This window comes from Platalea leucorodia, assembly GCF_965183815.1.
Source record: "Platalea leucorodia genome assembly, chromosome: 5".
Lineage (NCBI taxonomy): Eukaryota > Metazoa > Chordata > Aves > Pelecaniformes > Threskiornithidae > Platalea > Platalea leucorodia.
Genome location: NC_138827.1, coordinates 32,850,952 through 32,868,505, shown reverse-complemented (window position 1 = coordinate 32,868,505; position 17,554 = coordinate 32,850,952). Strand labels below are relative to the sequence as shown.

The following is a 17,554-nucleotide window of genomic DNA, read 5'->3' as shown; positions in this document are numbered from 1 at the left end:
GGCTCCCGCCGGGCTCCGGCAGGGACCTGCGCCGCCCCCGGCCGGCGGGGGGGCTCCTGCGGGCCCCGCTGTCCCTGGGACCCGCCCCGGGCGCTGTGGGTTCGCTTTCTGGGCTTCCCCGCGCCGGGGAGGACGGCGGTGCTCGCCGGGCCTCCTCGGCTGTGGCGGTTCTGGGACTGATTATCTGAAGTGGGCTGGGGCGTTAAGTGCAAACAAGGAGTTGGGTTGCTGCCCTGTCATAGCGTTGCAGTGCCCTCCTGGCTCTCCGGAACGGCATTTACCCTTGTGACAAGAAAAAAAAGGGCAATTACTTAGGGTGGTAGTTCATATTTCACTGATGCGGTTTGGGTAATTGGTGTGTTTTACCTTGTGGAAAGCACGGTTTTGGATCTGTGTGTTATTGTGGGTATGGGATTGCATGTTTTGGAAGGATGACTGTGGGAGAAGGTGGCTCCAACCTCAACCTGTTTTTCTTTCTCAGGTCATGTAGAAGAGCAGATTTAATGTGAAGATGGGACTGTTGGTGTTTATGCGTAACCTGCTGCTAGCCCTCTGCCTCTTTCTGGTACTGGGATTTCTGTACTATTCTGCTTGGAAGTTGCACCTTCTCAGATGGGAGGATTCAAGTAAGTATGAGCACCGTGTAACTGCTTCTGGGCTCCCTAAAATGTCTGTTAAATAGTTGCAATAGTACTGAGGTGGTTCTGATTTAGTAGTATTAGAGGGATGTGATTAAGCCCAATCAAATGCTGGAGCTTTTAGTATACTTAAAGGGTTGAATTTGTGATTACCTAATGCTCTTTATGGCTTTACTTTTATTACTGGGTACAAAAGCAGATTCATGCTCTATAAAGCTAGTATTAGAGACTTCAGTTCTTAGAATATTCTGTGTTAGTTTATGATTCCTAATTGTCAAAATAAAGAGTTTGTGAGCTTTTGTTCCCTGAATTTTTCTGTATGTTTTAAAATACCTAAGACAAGGGTTTTTTCTCTGGCAGAATTTGATTGCTTTCTATGATCATATATGCTGGTTACCTCATCATCTTACTTTGTCCTTCAGAAATCCTCATCTTGCGTTTATCTTCCGTGTTATTGTCTGCCAACTATCTGTCATTTAAAATGATATGTCTCGACCTTTTTAAGCCCAAAGAGACATCTGACCTCACTGAATACAATCTGAGGGTTGTACTGTGCGGTCACGCTGTAGGAGGTTTTAGTTGCAATGAGATATAAATTAGACTAAGGTTTGATTGCTCAGTTACCCATCTTATTTTTGCTTGTGTTGATTGCTTTCTTGCTTGCACATGAGAACTGTTTATTGAAAATATGAAAACAAGACAACAATTCCCTCCTTTCCCCCTCCCACCCAAAACACAAGCCAGCCTTCTTTGCAGCTGTTCCATGGACTGTTTCAGATGTCTCACAGCCAACCGTTGCTCCCTGGATCAGCGGCTGAGAAACACTGATCCAGAAGGATTGTTTCTCTGTCCCACAAAAAGCCATCGATCAGATTCCATCTTTGCTGTATTGTGTTTCTGTGCATGCTGCTGGAGGTTTCTACAGCAATGCTTATTAAACTTAATATTTTTCTACCTCTACATGCTCCGTATCTGTTGTTGCGTGCTCTGAGAAGTTTTGCATGATGACATATGATGACTTGGATGCGACATTTGCACTGATGCAGTGATTTTGACAGGAGGACTGCTAAGGTGTCTTGGAAAACTGAATTTGTAAAAGGAGATGCATAGTGTCTTTCTGAGCAGGGATTGTTTCTTCAGGTTTGTGCTTCAGAGAGGGACTCAGAAATCTTGATTGTGACCTTCTGAAAACTAGCACTTTTGTCGATGAGGTATAGAAAATCCTTCCTGCGTGAAAATAAGTACAGAATGTAGTTAAAAGAACAGTTTTGCCGTAACTGCTACCACATGATGACCTGTTACGAAATTATACCACCTACCATCCTTTACTTCCTTCATAGCACCAGAAATTTTGTTGGGACTTCCCAAGGCCTGCAAAAAAACCCTTCAGCCCACAACTTGTATGTGAACTTTGTTAAATGTGGAAGAGAAGCTTTGTGTTTATGTGCCATATACCAAGGTGCTGGGGTGGGTTCTAAATTTCCTCAGGTTTCGCTTCTTTGGATTTTGTGCCTTTAGTTTTGTGTGCCATTTGTTACTTTATGCCACGTCAGTCCCCGGGGAGTTTTGTGGTAACTGTGCCTTGTGATGCGATGCTGCAAATCTGTATGCAAACGTTGTGGATTTCTGTAAGTGGAACGCTTTTACGCGGGAAGATGACTTTAAGTTGCAGCCTAGTTAGAGTAATTTCTGTTGAGCATACTGGCTGCTTTCGGGTACCCAAGATGTTCTGACACGAACACCGTGAGGTGATGTCACAGACTTTTTATTAGGGATGTGTCTCCTTTTTTCTAATGTTGTGTGTAAAATGTGTTCTTCATTTATTCTTGGAAATTGCAGTGCTTGCATTAAGTTTCTTCAACAGGTACAAAGCAATGATGCTAGTTTGAAGATTTAGCTTATTGATCTTTACCAATTGTCACAATTGATACAGGCTGTACCATTTTTCCTTTTCTTCTAGGCACTTTTATGGATTGTGTCTTAAATATCAGATGAAGCTCCTTGAAATATTAGTGTAAACAGCAGTCTAGTATACGAGGGCAAAATTTTATGTGATTACTTTTGAAAACAGTTAAGGTCGTACCAGTTTTCAGTTGATCTTCAGAGTTTTGTATGTATCAAAAAATGTTTTATTTATCATGTAATTTTGCATATGCAGAACTTATGCAGATTTAAAATACAAATTTGAAAGCCTGTACTGGCAAACTTGATATGAAGAGTTAATGTTAAGCTTCTATAAATAAGCGTTTGCAAGTTAACAAGTGACAGAATTCAAGTTGCTCATTTAACCATGATTAGGCTTCCTTGAGTGTGTGTAATACGATACAATGTATAATTATACTTTCTGTTTTCTGAAGGGGAGCCTTGCTTAGTTCAGTGCGCAAGACAGGTGGTGCTTGATAGCTGTTTGTGGTTTTATTTCCTGAATTACAATTCAGTGTGTGACCTTGCAAATTTCCTTAAGATTAATATGATAATGCTGATGTCCCAAAGGCAAAACTAAGTTAGATGTGTTAATTTTGGGGTGATTAATAATCTAAGATTATTGATTTTATGTGTAAGTTATCTTCTTATTAAATTATTTTCTCTTTTCTTGTGACCAGTGTCTTTATTTTGTGTAATAGTGACTGCCTAGCTTCAGTAGTCACATTCATCTTTTCTCTGTTCCGTTTTTTGTGTTAGAGAGGGCATGAAACTAAGCTGATCCTAATATCCAACACCCTTGCAATCTCTTCAGAGACTGGTTTTAGTAAACTTGACACCTGTATTTAATATCGGACACAAACAAATTTACCATAGAGTATGGTGAAAAACACTTGATCTGCTTACTTGCTGCTTGTGTGTTTTGTTCACTTAATGTTTTAGAAAATGCCTGTGTATGTTGTTGTTATGGATAAATTTGAATGGTAACTCTGTAAGGAATCTAGTCATGCTGAGACTTCGATGTTTGTATGTTTAGCTGCTAAAGTAAATTAATAGTTAAAGTAATGTGTTTATTTGTACTTCTGACACCTCCAAGAAAGGAGGCTAAACTTCTGAATAGACTGAAAGATACACATCAATGTTTCTCTTAGCATCTCCATTTAACTTTAAATCTGCCCTCCTTGAGTGATGCCTTAGTGAGTTCTGAGAGATTGTTCTCCTTACTGTGTGACTCTGCACCTTGCCAAAATACAAAGGAGAATAGGAAAGAATTAATTCTCTAAGGCTTATCTTTCCTGTGACAAGAATAGATTGAATTCAGCTAATGTGAACTAATTAAGGTTGAATTAAGTTCAACTGCTTCTTCCGTTCAAGACAAACCTCCAGTGACTGCTACCCCTCTCTCATCCTTTTAGTGAGTATCATGGCTGGCTACGATCCCTGAGCCTTGTTTCATGTCAGTGGCAATATATTGTTAGTTCTCAGAACAGTAGCAAAGTGCAAAAAAGTGGTGTGTAACAGTGTGAATGCAGGAGGGCTTTTGAGTTCTGGTGATCATTGGGAGTATATGAGCAGTGTTTAGGACAGAGGTAAGCTTTCCTTTTTCTTTTTTCTTTCCTGATTTCTGTAATGCAGCATCAGTCTCTGACAACAGTGGTAAGAGACGTATACCGTCCTTGCACGTTCTTCCCAGACAGGCAATAATGACAGATGCTGCAGCCCTCTGATTAAAAGTGTTGAGTTGCACGGAGGTGTGCTAAGCACGTAGAACTGATAATGTGATGTGGGAGACAAACAAGGAAGTAAGAAGTTTGGTATCAGGTTTAGCTGTCCTGTACGTTCTAGAAGGACCTTGCAGCAGCAGATAATCCTAACTCTGTTCATTGTGTTTCTGGACACTGAGTTGTCAGGGAATTCTTGCGTAGTAATGGTAGTGATAGGAGCAGGTTTTGAAGGTCTGAGACATGCACTGCAGCCTCTTTGCTAACAACTCCCTCTCCTATCCCTTCCACCTTCCCTGATGCTTTTGGCTCTGAGGAGGAAGGAAGATGTTACCTGTACGAGTGTGAAGACGACAGCACAGGGGAAGGTGCCCCATTATCTTTGAAAAGTACGATGGGAGAAGGAGTCTTGCTGACAGTGCCTCTTAGATTTGCTTTATCAGCTTGGAGGAATGCATTTTTACCCATAACTGAAGGACAGAATGTAGTCATGTTAAAATTTAATACTGATGTTTGTTACTTAACCTGGTATGTGTATAGCTGATTTTGCAACTTAAAAATGAATGTGTTGTAAGGATGGAATGATTCCATTAAAAAATGGCCTGGCTATGGAAATATTGGACTCATTCCCCTAAGGCAGCTCCCCCCCCCCCCCCCCCAGTATTGAAATATACTTGGGACAAGGACAGTATGATGCTATTTTCCTATTCTGTATTGTATTTCTGTCTACATTAGCATTGAATTAATTTAAAGTAATATGTACTGTACTTCAGGTACTTTTGCCAAAACCTAAGTTAATACAATTTGTAGCTACAGATTTTGAGCTTGTCAGTTTGAAAGTGGCTTTTGAAACATCTCCAGGTATGTTTTGTTGATGTCTCCATAAAGAAATCAAGTCACTACTCTGTCATCTGTTGCTCCGTGTTATTTTCCACTCTAATTCTGGAAAGGCAGCCAAAGAGATAAAGCTCTGGGAAGAGATTTTTCTGAAGGTATTTCAGGACCCTTATCTTTTTTTTTTTTTTTTTAAATGTCTGTTTCCATGGGAACTGAGGAGACATAAACAGGCAAAACTGACTTAGTTCTGGTTGCAGGTTTTTAGTCTGCTTGCATTTCCATGGAAACCAGTCTTGCAGCAGAAAAGGCTAAACTAATCAAAAGCAATCAAACCTTTATCTTTAATATAAATACTGATTTCTCTCTTTCAAAGTGATACGGTATTTTTCTCAATTGTTGTATTAGGGAATAAAAATGTACTGAAGAAATGGATCTTTTTACAAGGGTTTAGAACGTGCATACTCCTTCTCATGTGGCTAAAGCCTCATGGTATGTGTGATGGTATGTAGTGTGGGTACAACTGTTGTATCTTGAGTTACTGGGGGTGTCATTTGTTCTACATTAAGGGAGTGGATCTTGCATACACTGACATCTGACTTCTTTCCATTCTGTTGTTTAATGAAAAACAAATGAAAAGACATTCAGTCCGTGTGTGAGCAGCTAGGCCATGGAGACAAACTTGTCCCCTCTGTGGCGAGATGTATGTAATAGTTTCGTGTTCAGACCCTCATCTCTGGGAGTTACTGTCCTACTTTTCTTTGCCAGAAGAAGGAAATGCAGGAGTGTTCCTATGAACAACAACAACAACAACAAAATCTCTGGGCCAGCTCAGCTTGGCATTGGGAACATAAATCTCTGATGAAAGTGGTTTGAGCTGAGCTGCCTAAATTTATGGTTGGGTGGATGAGGGAGCATATCCTTTTTTACTGTAGAATTACAAAGCACTCATGCCCCTGTTGTGAGAGGTGGCAAGCAAATTCAAGGAAATAGTAAGCATTTCTGTTGCTCTGTATCTGTCTGTGGCCTTAGCCTTAGGGGTGTGTGTTCTTTATGGAAAACTTTATTGCTGTTGCTGCCACTCCCTAGGCTGAAGAGCCTGAGACACTTGAACCTTGTGGGCATTAGCTTTTTTAAAAAACTGTTTTGGAGAGTATTATGCAGCAGTGTACATTTCCTGTAGCCGTTGCTTTTTTGATTTGCAGGAAGAGACTGGGAACAGCATTGAGACAGATTATTGTGAACTCACTGATGTTTGAGTCATTAGTAACTTCAAGGTTTGTTTCATCTGCTCAGCTGTTCTGTAGTCTGTGTTAGTGCTGCACTTACTGCACCAAAATTGAGAACAAATGTTTAGGAAGTTCTCATAACATGGATCCAGCTACAGATTCAAGGAATCTCTTTGCTACTTTTCAGATGCTTTAGGGATTTGAGGGTCACAATGATGCTTTTTGAAACAACTGTTCCAAATAGGAAGTAATATTGAGGCAGCAGCAAATATCAGAAACCAAGATGTGAAAATATGAGTTAAAACAACTGTTGTCTGGTAAAGTAGCTTAACTTCTCTAAGAATTCTCCTATTGGGCTGAAATGTTCCACTTGTGTTCAGCTTGAAACTGAAAACTTTAGTGTACTGACTATGCTGGATGATTCTCTGCTCTGTGCAGAACATGGAAAAATGGAGTTAGTGCCCAAAAATTGTTACCGCTGTTTGAGTTACTTTGTGCTCTCTGTTAACCTGCCAGAATAAGGAGCCTGGCTAAACTTAAACTCCTGCAACTCAGGACATTCAGTTGTGGTGGTACCTTCCACAGCTGGAATTGTGCCAGCTACTTGGCTGGAGACGGATGTGTGCGTTCCTGATTCCTCTTGCTCCGGCTGTTCGATGCAACTGCACGGAACCGCCTGCCCTTTCCACCAGAGGCAGCTGCCTGTCTGCCACCAGGACAGAAGAGACAGTCTAGTCAGCGAATATGAACCAGAACTTCTAAGGTCTGTGAAAGAGTTAAAATACAAAAATTTCACAATTGCCTCTGTCTTTTAGAAGGCAGCGCTTCACAAGTTAGCCCAAAGAAACAGAATGAAAGTGCTTCATCTTTGTCTGACCTGTTACTGCATATTTAGTGAAATACCCGATGTTACTTTACAACCTTGCTGTTCTAGGGACCCTGCTGTCTCTCCAGGAATTTCTAGTGCTGCTCTAGTGTTAACAGTGCAGGACAAAACCCTGCTAGGGCAACGAGAAATGATGCATGAAAGAGCTGTGACGGAGGGAGCAAGCATAATGTTGCCTTGTCCTTGGGATTTCTCCAGAGGAGGAAAACTCCCTGGACACTCTTCAGGCTTTAGGAACCTACAGGGGCAGGTTTAGTGAAGGGCATTAAGAGCGTAGCACCCTAAGCACTTTGTGGATCAGGGAGTGGTTGTAGTGCTGTACTCATATTCATCTTTATTCTAGCTTCATTTTAGCTTTTTCAGCCCTGGGTTGCTGTTTTAGTTCTGAGCTAATGTTGACTTTTCAGCAAGATGCAAAAAGCAAGGTGCAACAATACTTCTCCATCCCCCTACACACAGCTGGGCCTCAATTTTGCATCCTAAAATAGTAAGGTGCTCTTTCTTCTCTTGACAACAGCAGTCTTGTTACTGTATGAGTCCCTGTTCAAGCCTTTATATTTCCCCCTCTCTGCACTTGTATGGCTAGCTGACAGGTGCAATTGAGGAACTTGCTCAGTTTAAAACAGAGTGTGGTTTTGTTTTGCTCAGTTGACCTTAACCTGACTTAGTGTTTCACTTGCTTTGCTTGCTCGACTCTTGTGCGTTTTCTCCCTGTCCCCCCGCAAGTTTGGGAAGGGTATGTTCCTATGACTTTTGATAGGTGGATTGGGATAGTGTTCATAAGGGGCAGCACTCAGTTTCTTACATGCAGCCGAAGCTGTGTCCACCGATAAATTTTTTCAGAGGTCGAAGTCAGCCGCTTTCCATATTCTGGAAAGTACAATGCAGTGAAAGCACTTTACCTCTCTTAGCAATTGCTCTGCAGCTGAGTGCTTTCAGAGGTGAAAGGACTTATTCATCTCAGCTGACTGTGAACCCCTTAGCAATGAGTTCAGCTGGAAACAATACCTCCCTGTGAAGACTGCCTCATCTGCGTTAGTGAGTGGTTCTCTGCCTTCCCTCCATCTTGTCACTGTACGTCCCCTTGGTGCACAGAGCGTGCACCTCTGACCTGTAGCTGTTGCAGCAATGGCTATTGTGCCTTAAGATATTGCCAGCCTTAATGGAAGCTCCACCCTATCACTCATTGGATAGAATAGATCACATGGACTTTCTCCATCGGCTTTAATACAGGCAGGCTGGTTTTGCGTGCCTTTCATGCCCATTTCAATTCTGCTTCACATCAGTTCCGCTGATGCTGTTGGGGCAATAATTTCTGGCACAAAGGAGGTAATATGTGATTTGTCTCAAGTTGGACAGCTGTTGCTGCTGTGATCTTCTGACCGTGGCCTTAGTACTGATTCTGACCATGTCTATCACATTTAGGGATGTTTTGCAGAGGAGATTTTTCCTAGGTTGTTATCTTCTGCCAACCTTTTTGGTGCTCTTGTCACTATAACGTCTCATATTTTCCTCGTTGCAGTCTGGGTTTACATCACAGTGTCAGGCTGACGCAATAAAACAGCCAAGCCTGGGTATGACTTGCAAGGACAAGTACAATTGGGTCATGAGGTGTAGCTCTGTATGAATGATGTATCTCTTCTGCACTTCAGAAGGAATGTAATTGTGCACCCAGGCATCAAGCAAAAAGTAATTTGTGGTGTGTGTGCATTTCCTGAGTAGACGTTTGAACCTGAGATAGCTGATTTCAAGCGGTTACTCCTTCATGGCACCACATGATTATATTGCTCTTGTATGCATTGCTTTCTTGAGGAAGTAATAGCATGTGAGGACAGTTCCAAAATTCTAGTCAGGTACAGAAACTACAGGATGTTCCTTAACCAGTTCTTGATATTTTGAATAACCAAGTGCCTAGACAATCCGAGAGAGAGAGAGAGAGAGAGAGAGAGAGAGAGAGAGAGAGAGAGAGATCTCTGAGGGTCAGAATTTAGCATTTCTTGCTCTGTTCCAAAAAAGAAAAACCAGAATGTGTTAAAATTAGCTATTTCCATTTTTAAGAGATTATAAACATGTACGTTGCTTGTCTTTAACTTTTTTCAGGTGATGCTAGGATCCCTCCTACTTTAACTCAGTCCCTGTTACAGCATTACATTTTTTCACAGCGATTATCCTGTGGATTTGAGTGTTAGGGATACTGATTGAACGTGAGGCTCATCTGAGCTGCAGCAGTGCAGTAAGTATGTCCCTTAATAGCTCCTGGAACAAGGCGAGTTAACACAGTGTAACTACAGAAGAGTTTAACCAGTATCTTTTCTAGCTACAGTGAGTGTAGGTGTTCTGAGGAGCATCTTTGTTAAAAACATTATCCACAGATGCATGTGTGTGTTAAAGAAGTAGTGAAAATGAGATGCCACAGAAATCAATAAAAGCTGAGTTTTCCCAACAGGTAAGTAGCTGATGGCTTCCTACCTATGAAGGCTTACTCTAAATAAATGTTGACAAAGTTAATAATTTATAAGTGCAATTGCATCTTTTTATCTTTGTCAGAAATGAATCAATCTTGGAATAGCTTTAATACTATGCAAGTATTGCTTTTCAGCTGTGATTGTGTCTAGAGACCATAATGAAAAAAATGTACTGAGACACATTTCTTAGGATGAAGGATGATCACTTAAATAGGCTTGACTTAGGAAGGCAGAGGGAGCTGAAGCACAGGAAAGTAAAATTATTCTGTGTCACATAGCAGCTCAAGGGCAGAGCTATGAATAGAATAAAGGTCTCAGGGTTCTTGATCTAGTGTCCAGCTGGCCAAATGAGGCTCACTCTCCTGTAGTTACGCATTCTACATCTGCGTAGTTCAGGAGAGCAGTAATATGCTGAAGTTGCTTGCTTGGGGCAGAGATCATCCGCTGGTATTTGTAAAAACACAGCAGTATTTCAAAGTACTGTATTGATAATAACAAGACTGGTGATGGTCTGCATGGGCAGTGCTGGTGGTTTGATGTAGGTACTGTAATTAGGGTACGATGTGGCCAGTGTAAGTTGCTGCTAGAAGTTGCCTAAGATGCATCTGTGGAAGTGCCTTAAGAACTGAGCGTACAACTTGAACAGTTGTGAATGCTGGTGTGGGGTTTTTCAGCCTTCAGATTTACCACATCAAAAGCGCCATACTTCATGCTTTCAGCTGCACTAATACCGCAACCACCTTTTTCTTTTGAAAGGTAATTTTTTTTTTTATAATGGAAAAGTTTAATTTTGCTCTCCGTACTCAAACACAGAACTCTCTTTTCTATTTAAACTTAAAAAAAAAAATTATGTTCAGGCACAGACTAAGCTTCTAGAATTTCTGCTCAAAGGATGAAAACTGAGCTTTTGAAAAGAGGGGAATAATGGAACAGTTCAGGCAGTTTTAACCATAGCAATCACTAATGCTCTAGGTATAATTAGAAATCTAATTACTGTGAATTTAGTTGCTAAGACTTTTCTGCCTTTTGAGACTTGCCCCGCACAATTCTATCAGGTTCCAAATAGAGCATAGGCAGTTCTCCATTATACTACTAGGAAATTAGTAATGCTGCTTTTTTCTGTTAGCACTGTTGCCGTAATCTCTCTTTAGAAGTACCTTATCTGAACATTGGGAAGGCTCTTATTATTTTTAAATATGATTCATTATAACATTAATTTCTATATATTTGAGTTCAGAGCTTTTGTGTTTGGGTCCAGTACTTCATTAGAAGCAGAAGCCTGAGTTAATACAATGTAAAGACTGCAAATTGAATTCTAGTGAAAAAATGTGTTAATTCTGATTGAATTTTCTAAATTTGCCTCATATTTAAGGATGCTGCAGATGTAGCTTAAATATTTCTAAACTTTTGAAATACAAGTTTGCACATTGAAAAATAGGCCTTATTTTCATTATGAAAATATGAAAGCTTCACTACTGTATAATAATATACTACTTCTGCTTTCTGCATATTTTGTTTCCCACAAAGTTAGTTTTATAATTACAGCATATTGTATTATTTGAAATAGTTTGTGCTCCTATGAATAGAGACCATGCCGTTTTATGAAGGGCTTGCCTTTAAGCTGGTGTTTCCTGACCTTTGAATGCCTTAAGTTTCTTGACATAGTTACTAAAACCTTTGTTTTTTTAAGAAAAATTAAAAATAACTCATAAACTAGGGCTAAGTACTCTTTATCATGTACTCTCCTATGCAAATTGCATTTCCTGCTTCAAAGGATGGATGGATGAAGGAGTGGAGAAATCTGCTGTTGTCTAGTGATTTGCTGCTTTCCTGATACAGCCTTGATGCAGATGCAGAATTCCTTCTTGTGATTAAGTATGGCTTCAGAAAATGGCAAATGAGAAGTGAGCGGAACCATTAGGTGAAGAACAAAAAACTTGGTTTTGGGAAGTTCACTGATTTCTAGCAAACATTGTAATTGTAGCATCAAAAAGAATGAAGATAAGAAATTTTTCTGCAGACTTCAATGTAATTTCAGGAAGTTAGGGCTACTTTGATTTTGTTTAAGACTTAACAGTGTAGCCAAAAGGTTTAAAAAAAAAAAAACCTCTTGGCTGTTTTGTATTAATTGCTGGTTTTGACATAATGCTGTGCTAGTAAAAGTATACCTTGCTCAGCAGTCATGGATTTGTTTGTGCCTTTGCAGGAATGGAATTACCCCATAAGTATCTTTCCTTATCCTTGTCCCTGTTCACGATGTTAACTAATCTTGTGATGGTTTCTTTCTTCAAGGACCTATTTATAAAAATGTTTGGTATACCTGTATGATTAACTTTGAATTTTTCCATTATTTGTCTGGAAGAGCCGGAGAAAACCTGTAAGACAATTTACCCCGCAGCCAGCTTTGCTGCTTGTGTTGTGGACCAGCTGGATTTGAAGAGTTGTTCACACTTGTGTGGAAGCATTTAGTAGACCTGTGACATTTACTGTCCAATCTCTCTCCCTGAGAACTCTATATAATGTACCTGGAACTGTCTGCTATGGTATCCCTATTACCTTTTCCTGCAGGAGCAGTTCTTTTTTTCTTGTTTTATGCTTGTCTGTTTCTATAAGCAACGTTGTTTTTTTTTAAAAGGCACGTTGTATGTTATGCTTGAAGTGAAAGTTGCATGGAATACTGTGAATTTTTTTTTCTTTTTTCCTGAGGAATTAAGGTTTTTTGCTTGGTTCTCTGATCTAATTTTTTTTTTTTCTTTTCTAAACGCTTTAATCTTGTAAAGACTAAGTAACATGATAGGGTAGGTAATGTGAAATGAATTCTGAACTTGCTGTACTGGAAAAGTTTCTGCTGAGCCCGTGGCTAAGCAGCTTCTGCTCCTCTGGCTTGCATTCAGTCATGCTGGAAAACTTGTTTGTGTAGTGAATTGGACCAGGAAACTGATATAGTGTGAAAAATACAGAGGCCTTCTCTTCCCTTTCCCTCCAGCCCTTTAGGAAATGTTATTTTTAATCCATACCACGCAGGCTGACATGCTTAAACCAGTATTTTTGCTAAAAAATTCTTGGAGCCGCGCAGGTGAGGGGTCAAGCTTGAAAGGCTGTGGCTTGTTGAAGCGTGCGGTTATTGCAGGTACCACGGGAGGGCAGCAGATGTCTTCTGCTTCACCCCCTCCCCAGCACTCCCCTGCCACGTCAAACCCTATTGCGAGTTGAATAAATATTATTTTAAAAAGAAACAGCCCACAAACGAACACCCAAAACAAACCAAAAAGCCCAGCATTCTTCTTTCCTTTGCAGTTACGAAGTGGCAGCTGCCACTCCCTGGGTGAATTTTAGCAAATACTACATTAAAAAAACCTTCTATAGAGTCACTTGGTTTTTAGAGTAACTTAATTTGGAGGAACTTTGCTATTCATATCCAGTCCACTACTGTTGCCAGTAGCTATTTTCATAATCTGATCAAGTCCCATCTTGTGACAAGTTTCTGTTTTTGCCTCCTGACACTCCTATTCAGAAAGTCTTTTAGTGCCTTACCCTAATAGCTGGATCTTTTTTTTTAATTCAGTTGAAATTATGCATATGCCTAAAGAACCTATGGAAAGTGGGAGACATTGCACAGGGATGTAAGGCTCTGAGTACCATGCTTGTGTTATTGCAGAGGGAAGAAAATCTGGACAAATCTAAAGTTCTTGGGAAACCAGGCTTTGTTACTTCAGTTATTTACAGAACAGCTCATTTTATTTAAAGGACTTTTGCTAGTTGAGGAGAAAGAAGAAAAGTTCTAACTATGTAATCTTATCTCATGGGTTGGTGCTGTGGTGAAAATCTGGATACTTCTAATCCTGAGATCCTTCTTGCAGACATTGGAGCAGAGAAGGAGAATAAAGAATGAAAGACACATTTGATTGATAATTTGAATTGCTTTTTACCAGGTAGAATTTATATGGGAACTGAAGACCAAAAAATGCTGAAGTCCTCTGCGAAGTGATGATGACATGTTTATAATTTTTAAAACAACTGCTACTGTTAATTTCACATACTTTAAAGGGAGAAACAAAATAATTTTGGGGGGAGACAAGCTTGTGTTAAGAAGTACATCTTTTGTGTATCTCTTTCATGTTTCATGGCAAAATCTGTATAGGTAAGTTCTGCCCCTCTGTCACTGGTAACAGTCTCATGGAAGAACGACTGTGTCTGGTCAGATCAGAGGTCCAAGTAGCATGGTGTCTTAGAAAACTGTCGGTGGGGTTCGCATTTACTGTTGTTTCTCCCATCCCACTTTCCTATCTTCCTGCAATGTGTGACCTTTGATTTCCTGAGACAGATGTGTTGTCTTTTCATGTAATAGTGCCTGCTAAGATTTTCTGACATAAACTTGTCTGACTACTTTTCAAACCTATATATAAGCTTCTGATACCATCTTCCCATGCTATAGAGCTTCCCAAACTAATGGTATTGTATGAAAAAGCACCTTTAAACATAAATGAGTTAAGAACATGGGGAAATAATTTAATTTTTCTAAAAACATTTGGTAACATTGCCCTAAATGAATGGCAAAGTGTTTTATTTATTTGATTTTTTAAAAAAAAAAAACAAACAAAACAACAAAAGAGTGATTAAGAAGATAGTGTAGTGAATGTTTAACTCTGGGTAGAAATTATGATAAGAGTCTAAGAATTTATCTGGGTTCAGAAAAGAATTTAATATCTATATAGAGGTTGGAAAAACTAAGAATGTCTGACTAACCAAGATTTTAGAAAGCCAGATTTGGAAGGAGAATGAATGTTACTTCAAGGTATTAAACTTCTTTATGTGAACTTACTAGGAAAAAAAATATATTCTGATTGAAGCATTTCTTCTAAGGATGCCTCAGATGTGACTGAATAGAGGCATATTCTTTTCCCGTGAATTTTTCCCCTAATCTTGTAGTGGATGCTCTCAACAGAGGAATTCCTGCGTATTGACATCTGATGATTTTTAGGTTCCAAATCTACCATTTTAAGAAACGTATTCCAAATTGCTGCGCTTTTCCAAATGTTTCCTATGTTGTAAGCACCTAAAGATTAAGTGCACATATTACATTACTCCTTTGACAGCAACTAATCTTTGTACTTGTTAGATTCACATGTGCTAACTGTTTATATGAGATCAGCTTGAAGATGAAAGTAGATTTATTCTAGCAAAGCAGGGTTAAATTTGGAATTAGGCTTGGGAAATATTCAGAATTAGCCTGTGGTTGATGCTGGTCTCTTCTCCGTTACTTTCTTACATCATTGTTTTGAAACTCAGGAAAGCTTAATACTCTGTCTTCTGCCTCAGGTTGATTCTGAGAAGTAAATTAAAGCTAATTTGGAGTGACCAATCAATCAATATGCCTTCCTGATTTGCTTTTGGAGCAAATTAAGAAGGCAGTGTTTTTCTGGAGCAGACTCCCTATCTCTATCTTTATTCTGCTGTTTAAAACAGAATCCTTTTTGCTTCTCTCTCACCTGAGTTTATATTAATGTATTTTTCTGGGTCCATTTAGCCATTATCACTGCAGGCTTAGTAAAAAGAGCTTTTTTGCTAAATGTAACTGTGCTATACTCTCACATTTGTGCATACATGTGTAACACGTAAAAATTTGGCAAAAAACCTAGTTATCATCTTGTGTTATGTCTCCAAATACAGAAATCTAGAGGAAAATACACCTACATTTATTAGTCTTAATGTGCCCCTTACTGTCCAATTCTTTCTGGTTTAAAATATCTTTCAAAAATTTTCAGTGCTTTTAAGAACAGAGGAAGACTTTGCAAAATTATAGGATAACACCAGTGGGAAGGAACAGTAAGGAACTCTCTAGTCCAACCTCCTGGTCAAAGCAGCGTCTGTTACGAGGTGAGACCAGGTCTTTATCCAGTCAGGTTTTGAAAACCTCCAAGAATGGAGACTGCACAACCTCTCTGCACAGCCTTTTCCAATGCTTCACTGTTTTCATGGTGAACAGACTTTTCTTTACATCCAGTCCAAACCTCTTTTGTTTCAACTTATGCCTACTGCCTCTCATCATCCTGCCATGCGACGCTTCAGGAACCAGGCTCTGTTTTCTTCGTGATCTTCCTGCAGGTGCTGGAGGGCTGCCCTTTTTTCTCCCCAAAGCTTTGTCTTCTGCAGGCTAAACAAGCCTCGTTCCCTCAGTCTCTCCTCATAGGTCTTGTGTTAGCGCCCTGGTATTTGATCATCTGCACAATCCCTTGTTTGTCTCTGGCCCTCCCTAGAGACCAGGCATGATGCATTAAGACAGAGGGCTCATTGTCATTTGGAGGGGTTAGTGGTTTTGTTTTTTTCCTTGAGCTTTTTTACCTCTTCATGTCAGTTAAATCATTGCATATATTTTCTGGTAGCTGACCTTCTATTTCAAACACCTCTTTATTGTGTATTTGTTGTACTGGAGGTGCATGGTATCTGTATTGGGAGCTTGCTGAAGAAATGCTGTATCAAGGAAGGGGCACTTAACGTTGAACGTACGATATTGAATGTATTGAATATACAATAACAATATAGGTAATGCTGTTGCTACCACAAAGGCAACAGTGCAAACAGAAGCAAAAGTGCTTCTCAAGAGGCTCAGTCCAAAAGCAGTCACTGTTAAGGGAGTATAGAACAGAGCAGAAAAACAGACTTCGGGCAACAAACACCCACTCCAGGCAACCTGTTCCATGGTGCTCTAGTAGAGACATTTTTCCTAAGGTCCAGTCTGAACCTCCTAATCTGTAACTTGTGTCCATTGTCACTTCCTTCCCCTGAAGGACTCACAGGATGGTAAGGGCATTGAGTATGTTTTCCATATGCCTACTCTTTTTTTTTTTTTTTTTCTTTCTATAAATGTAATTGTAGGTAGAAAGTGAAGTCCTGAAGGCAGTGTGAGAAGTGGGATATTCCAAGATGATCAGAGCTCTCTCTTGAAATTCCAGAGCTCAACAGATGAGAAAGTCACTGAGGAAAGGCAGTGGCTGTTTGTGCAATGCTACTAATTTAGGCTCTGAGTACTTGACACGCAGCTATTTAGTAAGCTCAGAATAACAGAGAACTATTTGGAAGAGGATGGCTGTTACAGACTGCTGTGTAATCAGATGTCAAGGACTGGTGTGAGGATGATGGTTGCAAGGGAGGCCATGCATGTGGTAATTGGCTCCCTCTGGAGAAGACAGTGCTGCTGAAAATAGCTGGATTGGGTGCTAACACTGCTGCCCTTGAACTGCTGCTGCTGCTGCCAGCTATTAATGATAGGCACGGCTGGGTTGTGACTGAAAATGTGGAGATATTTGGAGTGTTGAACACAGGTTTGATCTTCACTGAAGTGCCTACAAATTTGGGTTTGCAACCAGTTTCAAGGGCAGTTGGGTGACTGCAATGCATTGCATCCAAAAAGAGTAGTGCCCTTAATTTCTCCCTTGTGTACTTTGTTTGGTTTTTCTAATCCTCTTGAGCATTTGTGTTGCTTATTCTGTCACGTTTCAACTTTCTGCACTTCTTTCTTCAACTCCTTCTAGGTCTGCAGTTTCTGGTATAGCACAGATGTTATTTTCCAAACTATTTTTGAGGTAGTTTTGTTTGTTTGTTTGTTTGTTTTTTAGTCAGGCATCCACACTAAGCTGTTTAAATCTCTCCCATGAATTGCTTCATTGATTCAAAACTCTGTGGTATAGGAACGCTTGAGGTACTCCCTTAGTTGTGCAATAAGATGTCTGCTGGTGATGACCATAGGCTAGTATGTTGCTGATTCATCTACCTTTTGAGTCCTTTTAGCCATTGCACGCAATTTTCTGTCTTTGTCTGCAGTGACTACACCAGCAGCAGCGGTTGTCTGTTTTTCATA

The 17,554-nt window shown here is 40.0% G+C and overlaps 1 protein-coding gene across 4 annotated transcripts in view; it reads left to right on the top strand.

Annotated features, from left to right (window-relative positions):
* The first annotated feature begins 214 nt into the window (after window positions 1-214).
* ST3GAL3 (ST3 beta-galactoside alpha-2,3-sialyltransferase 3) overlaps window positions 215-17,554 on the top strand; it is a 184,685-nt gene continuing 167,345 nt past the window's right edge. For 3 of the 4 annotated variants that reach the window (XM_082311508.1, XM_082311507.1, XM_082311505.1), the window contains exon 1: window positions 282-626. In XM_082311508.1, the coding sequence (XP_082167634.1) occupies window positions 512-626 (115 nt within the window). In that variant the 5' untranslated portion in view covers window positions 282-511. Of the gene's footprint in view, window positions 627-17,554 lie in introns of all 4 variants that reach the window. The other variant, XM_082311506.1, reaches the window with a different exon arrangement.